This window comes from Rattus rattus, chromosome 2, assembly GCF_011064425.1.
Source record: "Rattus rattus isolate New Zealand chromosome 2, Rrattus_CSIRO_v1, whole genome shotgun sequence".
Taxonomy (NCBI): Eukaryota; Metazoa; Chordata; class Mammalia; order Rodentia; family Muridae; genus Rattus; species Rattus rattus.
In genome coordinates, this window is record NC_046155.1 from 34,442,274 (window position 1) to 34,459,771 (window position 17,498).

Sequence of the window (17,498 nt, forward strand, 5' to 3'; positions counted from 1 at the left end):
GGATTATCAGGGCCAGCAATCCACCATGAGGCTTCCGCTAGTTTGAACACAGCGCAGGAAGCAAGATGCAGTGCAACCATGAGCGCTGGGAGCAAAAGCCTTGGTCTGCAGCATTTACTAATGCCCACGGGCTAATTCCTTTTGACCAGGGTCGATTGCAAAAATCCCAACCCGACTTCATGAAATGCAAAAACAGAAAGAGATGTGTTCCCGGAGCCTTCAAAGCCAGCAAAAGTGGCTCCAGGTTCCTTATTACTTGCAACTCTTATTAGCACTTTGGGGGTCTGAGTTATTGTGCAAGTCACCGTGGCAGAGAACCCCCTCCAGCAAACTACCCTCTGACTGCCCAGGTACACTACGGCACAACCACAACACGTTCCCCATAAATAAATGCAGGTTTACTTTGTAATGTGGAATGAATTTTGGCTTGGAATGGGGCCAGAATATCCAACAATTTCTCAAATCTCCGCTAAATAGTATCTTGTTTTTTGCTGCTTTGAACTACATATTCATGCAAAGCAGTGGTCTCAACATTGACGATTGTACAATCAAAGTATAAATCATATGTCTGAAAGTATGCAAAGGTGCACTATGTCCTGCAGAGTGAAAACTTCAATCCAGATTTAATCCAGTGTGCAACACTGAACCATCACATTCATCCCCACATCAAACTTGCTTTCGTTTTTAGTAAAAGTAAAATTATATGTATATTAAAGAATTGTGTTAAAATAATCTGGAGGTGGGCGGAGCGGTGGCTCAGCATTTAACAGTGTCCCCTACTCCTGTAGAGGACGCTGGGATGGTTCCAGGCATTCACATCCCACAGCTCACAGTGGCTTGGAACTCCAGTTCCAGGGGATTCAAAGCCCTCTTCACACCTCTACAAGCACGTGCACGCACACGCTCACATCCCCTACTAAACACACGCGCAAATGCACATAACTAAAAATAAAGTGAATATTTAAAGATACAATCAATTTCGCACCAGTAAATATTTTACTTGAATGCCTCTGTCATACACACCGATATACACGAGACTGCGTAACAGCTTCTTGGGGGGTTGGAGAGATGAGAGGACTAGCTGCTCACGACTCAGGTTTGAGTCCCAACATAGACATGGCAGCTCACGACCATCTCCAGGAGAGCCGAAACCCTCTCCTAGCCTCTGTGGGCGGCAGACATAGATATTAAAGGGTCCCTAGCCAGCCCGAGCGCAGCAAACGCAGCACTGGTGGGCATTGCTTTTCCCCTCTGTCTTCCATTAGGTCACACTCCTAAATCTAGTCACCAAGGTCCATTCTCTTATTTGCCCACTTCCTCCCTCTGAGGCTGACTTCCAAGGTCCGACTATCAAGGTTTTAAGTCCAGCAATCTAAAGCCCCCTTTGGCTACTCTAATTGACATGCCCAGTCTTAGACACTTTCCTAACACGAGGTTTCCCCTTTTTCCCTTTATAAACTACCACTTGCCTAGGGGCCACAGCTCTTTATCCAGAAGCAGTCCTTTGTCTCTCTGGGACAAATATCACCCCTCTCCCCGTCTTTTTCATCCTCTGTCTCCCATCTCTGTCTCTTATTCCCTGCCCTTTGTCTCTCTGAGGCAAACAAATGTTTGTGCTAAGAATTTGGTCTTGGGGCGTCTTGAGCCGATACGGTTTGTTTCCCGTGTGGTGCTCAGACATACATATAGACAAAATATCCACAGACATAGATGAATATTAAAAATGAAAACTTCTCGGGGTGAGGGAAGGAGTCGTGAGTGGAAAGGTTTAAAGGCTACGGCAACAGTGAAAGCGCTGGGGTCAAGAACACGTGAGAACCACTGGCTAGAAAGGAGATGCACGGCAGCCGTAGCTAGGAGTCGAGAGCGCTGAGGCCAGTACCGCACTCCAGCACGGGTGTGTGAGGAAGTGCACACTTGGTCCTAAGTGTAGCTGCCCTACCTAATTGAAAGGGCTGTTTTCAAGAGTCCCATGGGATGGCTGCCCTGAAATGCTTTAAAACTTACTCCTGACTAGTAAAATAGCTCGTGTCTTGGCTGGGGAAACAGTTCAGCGGTGAAACATTTGCTTAGCAAATGTGGGCCCTGCTAAAGAAACAAAACCACAACTCAAGTCTAATCGCAAGTTCAAAATACTTCTGGAAGGCCAGGCGGTTGTGGCGCTCGCCTTTGATTCCAGCACTTGGGAGGCAGACGCCAGGGGATCTATCACTGTGAGTTGGAGGCCAGCCTGTTCTACAAAGTGAGTTCCAGGACAGCCAGGGCTGTTACACAAAGAAATCCTATCTCGAAAAGCAAACAAACAAACAAAAACAAAATGCAAAGCCAAACCCAAAAAACTTTTGGAAACATTTCCATATGACTAATTTTTAGAGGGCAAAGACTCGCTATGTGCTTAATATTGAATGCTAAATAACAGGCTGGCTCAGGCTACATTTGCGAGTGGATTTCCTTGCGTGTTCTAGGTTAGTTTGTCAACGATAACTAACAAAGGGGCCAGAGAGGTGGCTTAGAGGTCAAGAGCAACCGCTGCAGAGTTCACACCTCACCACCCATGTAAAAACTGGCTGTGGTCCTGCTGTTACCCCAACATGGAGTGGACAGACACAGGGGGATCAAAGGGGCTGGCTGGCTCCAGGCTCAGGAAAAGACGCTGCCTCAAAGGAAAAAGAAGGATGGGCAGAGAGCACTGCATACCCTCCTCTGACCTCCGAGCGCACCCACCCACCCACCCACCCACGGGAGTATACGCCACCATGAAAAGCCATGCACACCTGTTCCCTGGGAAGATTCTACTGACCTGCCCCCAAACCACTTTCTATCACTTAGCTACAGCAGAGAAATGAGTTGCCAAACTTTATATATATGTGTGTGTTACACATGTGTATAATATATACATATATTTGTTTATTATAAACATTACAAATATTTATACTAAATATTAACATGTTTAATTTAATGTGTATTAAATATATATCAAAGTGAGCAAAATACAAATTCATGTTTTCGTTTTCTTTCCTCTTCCCCTCATTTGTGGTTTGTTGTTGTTTTGTTTTGTTTTGTTTTGTTTTGTTTTGAGACAGGGCTTTACTGTGTGGTCTAGAACTACTTACGTTATTCAAGCTGACCTTGAATTTAAGGAAATCCTTCTGCCTTTGCCTCTCTAGTGCTGGGATTGAAGCAGGCTCAACCACAACAGACACATGCTGTGTAACACATTTCACTTCCAGCGTGCTTTTCTAAAAGACACTGGCTCTGAGAGTCAAATCAGGACAGAGCAGGTCATTTTACCAAACCAAAGGCAACTTGCACATTGATTCTGAGTGACAGGCTGTAATCGGCAGGATTTTTTTCTTTTCACAAAACAGACTTAACAGAGACCAGAGAGAGATACGTTTCAAACAAGCTTGGCGAATGAGAATTCTAACCTCAAAGATGGTTTTTCCATTCTCTATCCAATAAAAGAGGCCGATTGTGAGGTGGAACGTCAAACTGGAAGAGAGCGGAAAATGTCATTGTCTACAATCAATTACGCCTGTAATACCACAAGTTCATTCCCAGGTTAATAATGAGAACCAAGGTGAGAAGTCACATGTCCAAATGATCCAGCCTTACCCTTCCCTCAAGATTCACCACCCAGCTTTTCGCATTGTTCCTTTGCAAGACTTTTCCCTTTTGTTTTTCCCTCTGTGTACAAGGGAGGTACATGCATGTTGCACATGTGTGTGCCAGGGCGTGTGTGCCTGTGAACATGTGACTAGATAGAGAAGGGCCAAGGGTACCTTCTATCAGTCTCCACCATTTCCTGACTAGGCTGAGGGTCGGCAAGCCTCCTGGTCTGTGGTACTCCCTCCCACCCAGGGTTGGGGTCAAAGGTGCATGTGCAGCCCCACCTGGTTTTCTCACAGAGGCGCTGAGGGGCTGAGTTCAGTGCGGTGGGGTTGCACAGTACGCGCTCTGAACAAACTGCTAGGCTCCCAGAACGTCTTTACACTGAAACCCGTATAGTGAAAGTGTCTCTTTCCCTGATTGCATACGACAAAGATCACCTTCGTACTCCGTATATTCAGAGCATAAATCTTACTTCAAAATAAAATAAAAAGAATATCTTCTTCTGGCATCTACTGATGTTAGCTTTGGGCTGAACAAAACTCACATGTGTCCTGTACAGAAAATAATGTGGGGTTTTATTCCTCTAGATTTTCTGTTAAGACTACGATACCTCATTAATGCCCTTGTTGAAGTTAAGAAAAGTACGAATGGAATATTAGATTTATGTTGTTGTAGTCATGGCAGAGAACGAAATATTAGAATTGGTGGATAAAATATCCTGCTACAAGATTAACCATAATCTACACTGTTCTGTGCTGTTGTGAATAACCAGATCATGTGGAACGTCGTGTTTAGACAGTGGGATTGTTGGTTGGTTCATCAGTGCCATATAGCTCCTGAAATTGATTTTACCTATCTCTTTGTCTACTGAGGGTCTGTGTGTGTGTGTGTGTGTGTGTGTGTGTGTGTGTGTGTGTGTGTGTGTGTGTGTGTGTAATAGTGTGTGTAGAGCTCAAAAGACAAGTTACAAGAGTTGGCTCTCTGCTTCCACTGTGAGGGTGCTGGAGCCTGAACTCAGGCTGCCAGGCATCTTTACCCACCGAGCACCTCACCAGTCCACATCTTATATTGGGTTGGGTATCTGTGCCCCGGCTTACTACATCATTAATTTTGAAAACTAAACAGACCAATCATAAATTTACTTAAGTCAGGAATAGAGGATGTTGCTTGTAATCCCAGCCTGAGAGGCAGAGGCAGGGGGATCAGGAGTTAGGGAGACACTGTAAGATCCTCCCTCAAAGAAGTTTGGTTAGGACAATGACCTAATGAGCATATTCAATGGAAAAATTTTTTAAGAAAATAGGGGCTGGAAAGATGGCTGAATGGTTAAAACTGCTGACTGCTCTTCCCGAGGACCTGAGTTTGATTCTCAGCACCAACACGGTGGATTGCAGCTGTGACTAAAGTCCCAGGGGATCTGGTACTCAGACCTACGTGCAGGCAACACCCATGCACGTAAAACAAAACCCTTTCACTGGAATTGAAGAAAGTGACTCTACGAGGAAGAAATAACAAAACAGAAATTGAACTTACTGGACTGAAAATACCGTGTAGAAGAGTCTAATTTAACGACTATCTCATCAGTTACAGCCTTTTCAGTTTATTCTAAATTGGAGTAGCAATTAACACTTCCAAAAAAATGTTAGGTACATTTACTAAATTATGTAGGATATAGTTGTCACAACTTACAACTGCTAACTATTCAGAGTCTGCCAAAAAGCTTTTTTTTAGCCACAGTAATGGAGTTCTCAAACTCCAGAAGCAGTGTGATTCTACACAATAACATGACTTTAAACACATGTGCTTCAGGGTTGGTCAAACTGTTTAATCTCTTTCTGTGTGTGTGTGTGTGTGTGTGTGTGTGTGTGTGTGTGTGTATCTGTGTGTGTGTATCTGTGTCTGTGTGTGTCTATGTCTGTGTGTGTGTCTGTGTGTGTGTCTCTGTATGTGTGTCTGTGTCTGTGTGTGTGTCTGTGTGTGTGTATGTCTGTGTGTGCGTCTGTGTGTGTGTCTGTGTGTGTATGTGTGTGTGTCTGTGTGTGTGTGTGTGTCTCTGTGTGTCTATGTATGTGTGTGTGTCTGTGTGTGTATGTGTGTGTGTGTATCTGTGTGTGTCTGTGTGTATGTGTGTATGTATGTATGTGTGTGTATTTGTGTGTGTATGTGTGTGTGTGTATTTGTGTGTGTCTGTGTGTATGTGTGTGTGTGTGTATGTCTCTGTGTGTGTCTGTGTCTCTATGTGTGTGTGTGTGTGTGTGTGTGTGTGTCTGTGTGTATGTCTGTGTGTGTGTATGTCTCTGTGTGTGTGTCTGTGTCTCTGTGTGTGTGTCTGTGTCTGTGTGTGCACGTGCGCGCGCCCGCATGCTCGCTCTCATATCAGGTAGCCAGAAGAGGATGTTGGATTTCCTAGATGTAGAGTTACACGTGGTTGTGTACTGCCCAGTGTGGGTGCCTGGATCCAAACTTTAGTTCTCATGATTGAGTTGTAAGCGTGCTTAACAGATGCACCATCCCTGTAGCCCCTAGAGCAGTGGCTCTCACCGTCCTAGTGCTGCAGCCCTCTAGTGCAGTTCCTCATGTTGTGGTGACCCCAGCCATAAAATTATTTCCTCGATACTTCATAACTGTAATTTCGCTACTGTTATGACTTATAATGTAGACGTCTGACCTGTGACCCACTGAAAAGGGGTCACAACCCACAAGTGGAGAACCACTGCTCTAGAGGATATCTTGACCCTTTCTAAATCTGTAGCTTTCAACAACACCCAGGAGTTTGGAGTTTGGATACTTATGTGCCTTAATGGTTACTGATGCATTTGACTAAAACATTTCTTTGGCTGAAGTATTTATAACTTCTCCAGGTTTCTATTTCAATGTTACCTCATCACAAAGAGACCCTCGCAACACTTCCTATCCCTCTTACTCTGTCCCTATTTCTCCTTCATGATACACACACCCGGACACACACACAAACACAGACACACAGACACAGACACAGACACACAGACACACACACACACACACACACACACACACACACACACACACACACAATGTATATTCACTTGTTTATCTGACCATTGATGACCAAGGTGGTGAAGGGATTTGTTTTGTACATAACACTACTTGGCACATTGAAGGGGTGTGATAAATTATTTGTTGAGTGGGTGAAGAGCTACACACAAAAAGAAGACAGGAGAGCCCACCCATCCTCAAAAACTTTGGATACGAGCACATCGTTTATTCTAACAGGACTCAGAAAGAAATCTTTCTTAATTTTGTCTTCACGTTGGCCAACACTTACCATAGAAACTGGTCCAATATTGATTAAAAAAAAACCAACTTAGCCAAAGAGCTTAGCAAATACTCCAGACTTGCCCCCTGTTCTGGTCTATCCGGTAGGCTCCGACCACTGCCTAAAGGACTATACGACCTTTCTCCACTGAGAACCTTAAGAAACACACTTGCTCATGGCCAATACACGTTGAGTAATCTGTCTCCTAGAACATGAATAAACCCTGCGGAAGGATGGAGGTGTGACAAAGGTTGCATAAATCCATGAGGTCATCTTGGTTCACTTCAGGGTCTCCAGTGCACAGACAGGACAGACAGCGTGTACTTGAAGACTTGAGGAACTTAGCACATTCTCACAGAAAGTCATTTCTCTTCTGAATTAAAATGGAGTCCAAGCCCAGGTCTTACCCAGCAGGCATTACTATACAAAAGCGTCTAATGGGCCTGCAAGCTTTAAAGCCTTCACACAGAGCAAGGATGTTATGATTCAGTTCTTTTGTCCAGGATGCCTTTCCCTGCCTCCCCACATGGTTCTCACTGTTGTGCAGAGGCTGAAATTGAGGCCCACAGCAGGAAGAGGACTAGAATTCAGGTTTAGTTTGCTCCACCTGCCATGGACTCAAGTCTAATTCTCAAGTCTGCTCCTTAACCATTTTGCAAGTGGAAGCTGACTGGGTGTTGAGTCTTTTTGTGAGGGGAAGGTACCCCATGTGTCAATTTAGCAAATGGTTCTATCAAGTTCTATAGCTGTGCGGGGAAGGATGATGACACAAAGGAAAATGGCTAAAACCGGGAGGTAACCAGTGTCAACCAGGACACTGCTGGATGACCACTACCAGCTCCTCTGGAGAGCGCCCACTGCAGGTTCAGTTTGTACAGTGCATGCACCGCGAGCCTGGGCCTGCTTTTATTACCAGCAGCCCACCCGTGCACTGAAATTACTCACTGAAATCAGTGACGTGAATGGTGTTCCTTTTGGTGACGTGATGTGTACCTTTTCAGCTTTATTAAACACCATGAGCAATGTCTTCGTTCATTATGCAAGAGTGACCAGGATCCAGTCACATTTGTCTGAGACAAACCACAGTGCCACAGGCTTTGAAAAATGCACCCTACAGCACATCTCACAGATAGGTTTTCAACTGCGAAAAGTGGGAGCGAGCCTGAAATCTTCCAACCTTCCCTTCACCTATGTGCACGCACCTACCCAACTGCCCATACTCTCTGAGACAGATCTACTTCTTCTTCAATTTTATGCTCCCTTTACCCCCACAGAATGAAACTAGACAGTGCAGAGACTACTATCTTGACTGAGGAGATGGAGAGATTAGAAGACAGATGTTAAGGGATTGCTAAATAGAGAGAAGCTGGGCTGAATGTTATTTCTCCATATTTGACACTAAGCGCTCTACATTTTAAAATGCTACTCAATGACGAAGGAATTCACCTATAAGCAATAGTGAAGTCGGCTTTCGTTTTGTCTGTTTTGAGACAGTGCTAGCCTTGGTCCTTCAGCCTCTCCCTCCCAAACACTAGGGTCGAAGGCATGAGCCATCACAGCCAAATATTTTATTTTTATTAAGAGAAACTTCTGAATGGCATCCTCTCTCTCTCTCTCTCTTTCTCTTTCTCTCTCTCTCTCTCTCTCTCTCTCTCTCTCTCTCTCTCTCTCACACACACACACACACACACACACACACACACAAACTTCTGAATGGCATCTCTCTCTCTCTCTCTCTCTCACACACACACACACACACACACACACACACACACACACACACACCCCAAACCTGAGACATGTACGAGAACAAACGGATAGGAAAAGGATAGGAAAAAGTAATCTTTCTGAGTTAGATGAGCAGAAAGCCTTCCTGTGGGCCTCAGTCTCTGTATCCATAGAACCAGTCTTACTCTTATGTTACTCAGTGTCTAGGGAAAATCCAGTACTAATTGAGAAACGTATCTCTGAAGGTGATACATACCACCCTGTCTCTATACATGCCACAGCAGTAACTGCTCGATCCCAGCACCATGTAAATCATCACCGCAGAATGTGACTGTCACCCCAGGTCTTGGAGAAAGAACCACTAGCTTTGGTTATTATCTTTGGCTATGTACTGAGTTCAAGGCCAGCCTATGCTACCGGGTGAGGATGATCACGAATGTTGAGTACTCAGTTAAGAGTAGGACATATTTCCTCATTTAACCTTTCTTGGAACCACCCTATGAACTAGGTCATATATTTGTTATCATGTGGAAGAGGAAACCATGGCATGGACATGTCGAAGTCCCAAGGTTAATTCAGGTCTTTAGCATGAGATGACCAGGTTCTGATCATATGAGAGACCTGGCTGTTCTAAGAAGGGCAAGCCCAACCTACCATTCTGAAGTCCTCCTCAAACTTGAAAGCCCCACCTCCCGTGGCACAGAGGGTGGTGTGAAGGCTGGAGAAGTTCTTCTCGCTGCCCATCTGGATGAACATGTGCATGGCACAGGTGGGGAAGCGGATGAAGTGCAGGTTCCCTTTGCGCCCGCACATGGTGAGGTTTTTCAGTTCCAGATGAACGTCTCGGATCCCAGTTTTGCCATAGGCAGTGTTAGAGGTCAAATACTTCCGGATGCTCTTCAGGTTCTCCACTTCTTCCTGCTCTTCTTCTGCCGTGATATCCTTCGGTTCAAAGTAAACCAACTTAACCAGGGTTCCACCAATATCCATGCCAAACCACGGGAATGCTGGGGGACAGAAGAGAGAAGGATGAGGCCACAGGACGCGACATATGAAAAGCAGACTCGGTGTTTGAATATTCAATGTGGAAATGCACTCCACACTAAACTTCCTTGAAGTCAAACGCAAATCTAAAGGAAGGTGCAGAGAGAGAGAGAGAGAGAGAGAGAGAGAGAGAGAGAGAGAGAGAGGTTCCTGAGGTACAGCTGCTCACAGCCACTCCGAGTTAAGCAAGACAGCATAGAATTCTGCAGAGTCCAGCAATGGTTGTGCTTTGGGGACGCCAGTACCTCAGCGGTGCTATTCCAGGGCTTAGAGGCATGTGTGGCATAGGTCAAGCTCTACACGGTACTTTATAGAAATCTTAGCCAAAGGGTAACACACCTGTTAAGTCAGCACACAGGAGCTGAGGCAGAGGAACTGCAAGTTGAAGGCCAGTCTAGACCACGAGTGAGACTCAGTCCCAAAGAAAAGCAGGGGAGGGGAGGGAAAGAAAAAAGAGGAGAGAGAAGAGACAAGGCTGGTTTGGGAGCAAAAGGGTATCTATGACATTTTTTTCTTTTGTTTTAGCGCTACAGATTATCTATATAAACCCTTGTCAAAGTGTGTCTATTGAGATCTCGAAACTACCTTTCTCTGGTGGCAGATCCACCTGGTTTTCCACTCTGGAGGTAAAGGGAAAGGTGGAGAAGGAAAATATCTCTGCACAGGAAGTCTTTCCTAAACCTTATTACTGTCTCACTCATGACTCCAATCGCTCAGGCAACAGTTGGTAAGCAGTAACTTCCCCAATGATCTACAAACATGGGGGTTGGGATGTACGTCGGTTGGTAAGGTGCTTTGTGTGGCATACACAGAGCCCTGGGTTTGATTCTAGCATGGCAGGGTGACACAAGTCTGTAATCCCAGAGCTTGGAAAAAGGCTCAGAAGCTCAAGGTTATCCTGGGAAACACAGTGAGGGAAAGGCCATTCTGAAATAGACACCCATCAGGAAGGAAGAAAGGGAGGGAGGGGGAGAAAGAAGGAGAAAGAAAGGCAGACAAAATCTGTAAGAGTTTAACAGCAACAAATTCCACTCAGAAGAGAAAGTTAACAAAGATACTATAAACTTTGCAAACGTTTACGATGAAAATGTCTCCAGCACAGTGCACTGACAAGGGCTGGGGAGTTTGCTTGTCCTAGCAAGTGGTAACCAAAACATGGAAACCGTTCGCCCTTATTAGAAAATTGATCTTAAAAACGACACTCGCTGGCCCGATGTCTAAAATGCACTCCTGCATGGTTCAGAGTACAAAAGCAGCGGGGTGTGATAGCAGAAGCCGGATTAGTACTCTGAGGGACGGCTTCCTGGAGCAGCAGTCAGGAGGGGCTGCCTCTCCTGCCTCTCTGGGTCTAAGCCTCCTTGTCTCTGCAGGGAATTAGCCTGTTAGAATAGTCTCCGGCTCCCTCCCGCCTCAAACATCACGAATCCTTCCAGAAACATACAGGACAAACTATAGATTTCCCAACTCTAAATGCTGCCAGGAGACTTTCTTGGTGGAAGAGTCTGATGTGCTTGCAGGTGCTTGAGCAAGCCCTGTGCTACAGCTGAAGCCTGACTCATCAAAGGACAGAAGACACTTGCCAGGGGATAGGAAGGGAGGGGATAGGAAGGGGAGGGGAAAGGAAGGAGGGATAGGATGGGGAGGGGATAGGATGGGGAGGGGATAGGATGGGGAGGGGGTCTTCTGCAATATTTGAAGATAACAGTTTTGGAGCGTGTGTGTTAAAACTACAAGTAGCTGTGCTGGCCACCTAGAGCAAAAAAGGTGGAGGCGGGTGATCTCTGTGAGTTCAAAACCAGTCGAGTTCCGGGACAGGAAAACGAAGAGAAAGGAAAAGGAAGGAAGGAAGGAAGGAAGGAAGGAAGGAAGGAAGGAAGGAAGGAAGGAAGGAAGGAAGGAAGGAAGGAAGGAAGGCAAGCAGGCAGGTCCTGAGCCAGGTATGGGGTTCATGTCTGGAGATGTCTGTAATCCTAGCATCCTGGGAGTTGAGGCAGAAAGATTTGCCTGTTTGGAATTTCAAAAGAGCCTGCGATACAGAAGGAAAGCCTGCCTCAACAAAACAAAACAAGCAAAACAGTTTAAGCACTCAAGGAGTACATATACGCCTGCTCGCTATAGAATCTTCAAGAAGGTCTAATGGGGATGGAGAGAGAGCTCCGTGAGGGGTTGTTTGCACACGCTACTCTTCTTCCATTCCTAGTATCAAGGTTGGGTTCCTATCTCCAGCTTTGGAGGAATCCAATGCCTCTGTTGGCCACCTCGGGCACACGAGCACACATGTGTACACACAGGCACACATGCACATCATTTAAAGTTATTAAAAGTAAATCTTAAGAATAGAAAATGATCAGATTAACGCAACTATTAAAACAAACTAAAAACCGAGGGTAAGTCATTCAACAAAGACACTAAGAGCATGACGTCTAAACTGGGGACACTAGACAGCTGTAAACGTGGGATTCCTTTCCCCAGTTTTCCATTAATGAGAAAAGCAAAAACAGGATCCGGGCAGTGTATACAGAGATGCAATTATGGGACTTTAGCTCATTTCTATTTTGCTTCTTGCTTTGAGGCAGGGTCTTATGTAGCCCAGGCTCATAACTCAACGTGTATCTGAGGATCACCTTGAACTCTCTGACCCTCCGGAAGCTTCCACTTCCTAAATCCTGGGATTACAGGAAGGTGCCCCACACCCAGTTTCTGTGGTACTGGAGATTGAACCCAGGCCTCATGCATTCTGGGCAAGCGCTCTACTAACAGAGTTACAGCCTTTTCTACCTGGTTTTTAAAAATTAAAAAAGGGGGGGGAGGGAGAAAAGATGGATGAGAGAAACTAACCCCCATTTTTATGGATGCGAGTTTACAGAGAGTTACACAAGACTCTGAAGAGCCAGAGATGTTGGGATGAGGGGCTGCCCAGGCAGAGGCTAGACAGACAGAATGAGAGCCCTATATTCTGGCAACTGTCTGTGCAGGCTGCAGTTAAAGGCTTCAGCAACAGTGGGAAACACCGTGCGGCCAGAACAAACCACATAAAGCCTAGAGAGCATCACTTGTACACCAGCAATCCAGAACTGACCCAGCCAACGGACGCCAAGCTCCAAGAGGAAGAGCCCCCTCATATTTGGTTAAATCTTGATAAGCACGGAAAATGACTGACTCTTAAAAGATCCCTGAACATCCTGCAGATTATCTAGAAGTCTTGCCACTTCAAAGCTTCTGTTGGCAAAGTGTCAAACCAACAGGGGAAAAAAAAGTATAGAGTTATAAAGATTCAGCACCATCTATTAACGGCAGTTTGGGCTAAGATAAAAGAGAGCAAGAGTTGGAAGGATTGTATTAATTTAAGCAGCAATGGAAATTCAGACCTGGGGATGGGGGAAAGGAGTCGGAAAGGGGAGACTAAGCACCAGCTCAGGAGTACAACAAGGGTCTAGAATGAACTATCCCTAGGATGATGGGAAGTGGGGACAGAAGAGGAGGGAGAGGAGGATTGGTTTCTTTACCTATTTCACATCTTTTTTAAAAAAAAAAAAAAAGAGGATAGGTGGTTGAGAGTCAAGGTCTTGTCCTATAGCCCAAGCTAATCTGAAATTTACTTTGTAACCCAGGCTGGTCTGAAACTTGTGCACCTCCTGCCTCAGACGCCTTACAGAGTCTGGCCACCGTGCCTGACTTCCACTTCCTACCATCGTGAACACAGCAATGCTCTTCTGCTCGCACTGCAATACTTTTCCAGGCACGCGTATAAATTGTGCTCATCTTCCTGACATCAAGATCTGCTTTTAACCTAAGCTTCCCTTACAGCTACCCTGGCGATGGAGATAGGAGAGAAAAGGAAGGAAGAAGGAAGGACGTCCCGTGTAGCCGCCAGTGCCTCGCCCACCACAGATGGATGTCCAGATATGTAGATAAACTCAACCGAACTACTCTGCCTACCAGATACCATGCCCATTCTAGACACAGAATGCTAGCACTCACCCCTTTTTCTTCCTCCCCAAACCAGATGTCATAACCAAAATAAAACAAAGGGCTGATCTAACTCAGAGGTAAGAGGCTTGTGTAATTCAGTGCAAGGCCCTGGGCTAAACCCCCAGAGGGGGAGGAGGTTGAGAATAAATACACCGGAGTAATCATCAATAGGAGACCATGTTCAAATTTCACAAGAACACTTCCATAAACAAGTGTTAAGTAAAAATTACAAGAGGCCACTATTTGGACTCAGCAACTCCCCTACTCCCCAAAATTCCAGGCTGACAACCTACATGGAGTCATTCCCGCCCGTCTGAAACTAAGCTATTGGTTTGACCTTCTGAAAAATCTGAGTAAGACAACCCCAGCCCAACCCAAAGAAGCCAGCTTCTACAAGCATGACATTGAAGCTCCTCTGGCCTAATCCTTACACAAGCAAGCAACCTAGCTGTGAGTCACTCCTAGCTATAAGCCAAGCCTTGGAGGCTGAGACAGGAATGCTACAAGCAGTAGTCTAGCCTAGCCTATTCAGTGAGCTCTAGGCCAGCTAGGGAATACAAGTGAGATCCTCCTCCTGAGAGAACAAAAGCCAACAAGGGAAGGAATGACTTGATGACACGAAGTTGTCAATTAGATTTCTATTCTGTTTTCCTTTCTCTGAAGGAAACGACTTTGGAATGACAGGCTTATTTACATTTTATTATATCTGCTTTCAAGGCCCTTTCTGCCTGTACCAAACACCTTCGTTTGGCCCCCTGGGAAACTGCTAGATTTAAAAGTTGAAGAGAAAGCCAACTGAGCTCAGTAGCCTTGGGATTGTGGAGGAGGCTCAGTGGGTGAAAGTAGCTCCCGCTAAGCCTGGATTAGATCCCTGGAACCCACCCACACAGCCAGAGAGAGAGCTGGCCTCCGACCACCACATGTGCACTCTGGCGTGCATGCATACACACTGATATGAAATCAATAAATATATGTATTTTTTTTTAAAAATCAATAATCTCAACTGTTGGGATTCTGTACTTTGACAGACAGTGTAAGTAAATATACCTTTGTTCTGCAAAGCAGGGAGGACTGGGTATTATGAGCTGCTGCAATCGGACCTGGCCTGTTGTCACTAACAGCTCAAGAGTAATGACACTGGGAGGTGAGCGAACAGGCCCCAAAGAGTGAGAGGCAGACCTGGGAGACGGGGACACACCTGGCGGAGCAATGACCTGTGAGGATTTGAATGGCAGATAAGGAGTGCACCTGAAGAATGGGCTGGCGGAGAGTTTGAAAGTCAAATGCCAGCAGCCTGTGTTGGCTCTCTCCAGGCACCGCTGACTACATTTTTAAAGTGAAAATAGTTGCCTGGTTTAAAGCCGAAAAGCAAAAAAAAGTGGGGATGTGGTCACTAACCAAACGCAGTGGGATGCAAAGTCAGGGGAAGGGGGCGAGGTGAGCGGGGAACAAGCCAGGAAGTTTGAGTGGAAGTCTGTGAGGCGGCGTACGCCCAGAGTCCAAACACTCAGCGCGTAGAGGTTAGAAGCTCACAGTCACCCTCAAAACCACAAAAACAAAATAACACTTGAAAAAAGAAAAATCAACAAGCAATGTGAGCGGGACAGGGAAGGAGGGCACAGGAGTCACTGGAGAGCAAGGCCTCCTAAGCTAACCGCTTTAGGGGTGGGCTCATTCTTGAGCATGCGCAGTTTGGGGCATACTTCAAGAAGGAAGAATGGTGGACACACTTTGGGCCACATTTGCCTCTAGGTCGGGGAATAACTGTCTGAAGAGTTAAAATGCCTCTGGGCATGCTCAGCCTGTGCCACAGTTTTAGATGAAGAGGGATAGGGCGATTTGAAGGTGTAGTGTTAATACGAAAGTCTGTCTGCCTTGCCTAAGAGTCAGATCTACGAGGCCGGGAGAAACCATCTGATGAAAACCGAACCTAAAAAGGCCTCTTGGTGAAAAAAGGTCCACGTCCACGAGCAGTTCACGCGCTTCCCCGCCTCGTTCTTTGTGTGAGAGCTGCTGTCTCTCGCTGTTAGCTAGGATGTCCACACCAAGATGAGTTAAGGTGGTGGTTCTCAGTGGCCCTTTCAGACAGTCCCTTGGGTTATGATGACCACCACCACCCAACAATCACATTAATTCATTGCTACCTCATAACTGTGATTTTGCTACTGTTATGAATCATAATCTCCAATATGAATCTGATAGGCAGGATATGCAATCTCTGTGAAAAAGTCGTTTGACCCCCAAAGGGGTAGACGCCCACAGGTTGAGAACCTCCAAGTTAAGGTGATAAAGGTGATATTATTTGGTTGGGGGTTTTTTTGGGGAGAGGGGTGTTGTTTTGGGGCTTTTTTGGTTTTGGGGTTTTTTTGTTTGCTTTATTTTTTGATTTTTAGCTCAGCCCTACAATAAAAATTGGGGCTGGGGCGGGGGTGAAAGAAGCTTACAATGTCATCTCCCAGCAAAGCCAGACTGATTCAAAGTGGCAGCCATTATGTCAGTAGACGAGCTTGGAGGAAGCAAACATCGTACGGCGTGCAGCAAACACAAGGAAGGGGATGTTAGAAATGTCAGGGATTTGCTACAGGGATGTGGGATGCGACTAGAATCAGATACGAAACTGATTCCGTATGAAGATGTACAGCCCTGGGAAAGAACGAGCCCGGAACCGCACAATCAGGAAAATGGCCCAAGACTGCTGGAAACTGGGATTCTCTGAGTCAGAGAGCAACAGATAAAGGTGAAGGGCCAACTCTCTAGCATTTGGTCAAAGGACAAGATTTCCTACCATGGGGCAGGGGGAATAATTCCAGCACCCTGGACTTGCTTAGCAAGCCCTCTAACTGCCAGCATGACTTTATTTTTGCTTTTTATTTCAGTTGGACATTTCATTCTACAAAACGCAGTAAGGAGGCCAAAGCAAAGACAGTTGTGTTTATAAAGTCTGAAGGAAGCAGAAACAAAATGACAAAGAGTAGACTGGTCGTTCCGACAGGGAGGGCCAGGGAGACAGAACAACAAAATGACCGGCTAATGGCTCAACACGCGGTCATTTCAGGTTGTTCCTTGTGTGTAAAGGTTAAGCCAGCGCTACCACCGAGGGAATCCCTGATCTGTCGGTTCAACTTGTTCTGCCTCACTATTGCCTATTTGGTGCTGTGTGTACTTGAGGGTGCAGGTTTGCAAGTACTCGGGAGCATGTGGAGGTCAGAGGTCAACTCTTGGGAATCGGTTCTCATCTTCCACTGTGGGGATCCAGGGATCAAACTTAAGCCCTCAGGCTTGTGGGGAACGTGCTTTTTATAAAACCCAACCATTTCACTGGCCCTCAACCTGGCCTGGTTGGGAGATTGGGATATTATTTTCTGTAATCTAGATTTCGTGGAAGATAAGATAAACAGCTTACTTTCAGGTCAGCGTTGATAACTCCAGTGTGGGTGTTCGCTCCTGATGGGGCTTCATTCAAAACAGTAACTGCCTGTAATTGTTATCTGACAGATGGCTTCCAAGGGTGAGGACATTGCTTGAGGACAGTTGAAAAGCCGAGAAGCCCTCCCTCGGGCCCCAAAGGGGCATTCTCCACTTGGGGGCAGATCGCCCAGCAAGATTTTGGAATCCTTTCTGTATTTTAGAGTGGCTCTTTGTGTGACTCCAATCCACTCCTTTCTAGACGGCATGGCCGCGTCGTGTGCACCGACTTTCCCAATCTTTGTTTCGCTACCTTAGTATACAATAAATGGGAGGAGCATGGAGAACAAATACCTTGTCTTTTGTTCAGAAGTTTCCAAGTCAGCAGGGATCACACCCAAGTTTATTTAGAAATGACTTTCTATCACCCAATTTAGAGCCC

The 17,498-nt window shown here is 45.8% G+C and overlaps 1 protein-coding gene across 3 annotated transcripts in view; it reads right to left on the reverse strand.

Annotated features, from left to right (window-relative positions):
- The window catches only part of Pank1 (pantothenate kinase 1), a 68,690-nt gene that overhangs the window by 19,909 nt on the left and 31,283 nt on the right, over positions 1–17,498 (reverse strand). For all 3 annotated transcript variants that reach the window (XM_032891826.1, XM_032891825.1, XM_032891827.1), the window contains exon 2: positions 9,290–9,642. In XM_032891826.1, the coding sequence (XP_032747717.1) occupies positions 9,290–9,642 (353 nt within the window). The remainder of the gene's footprint in view (positions 1–9,289; positions 9,643–17,498) is intronic.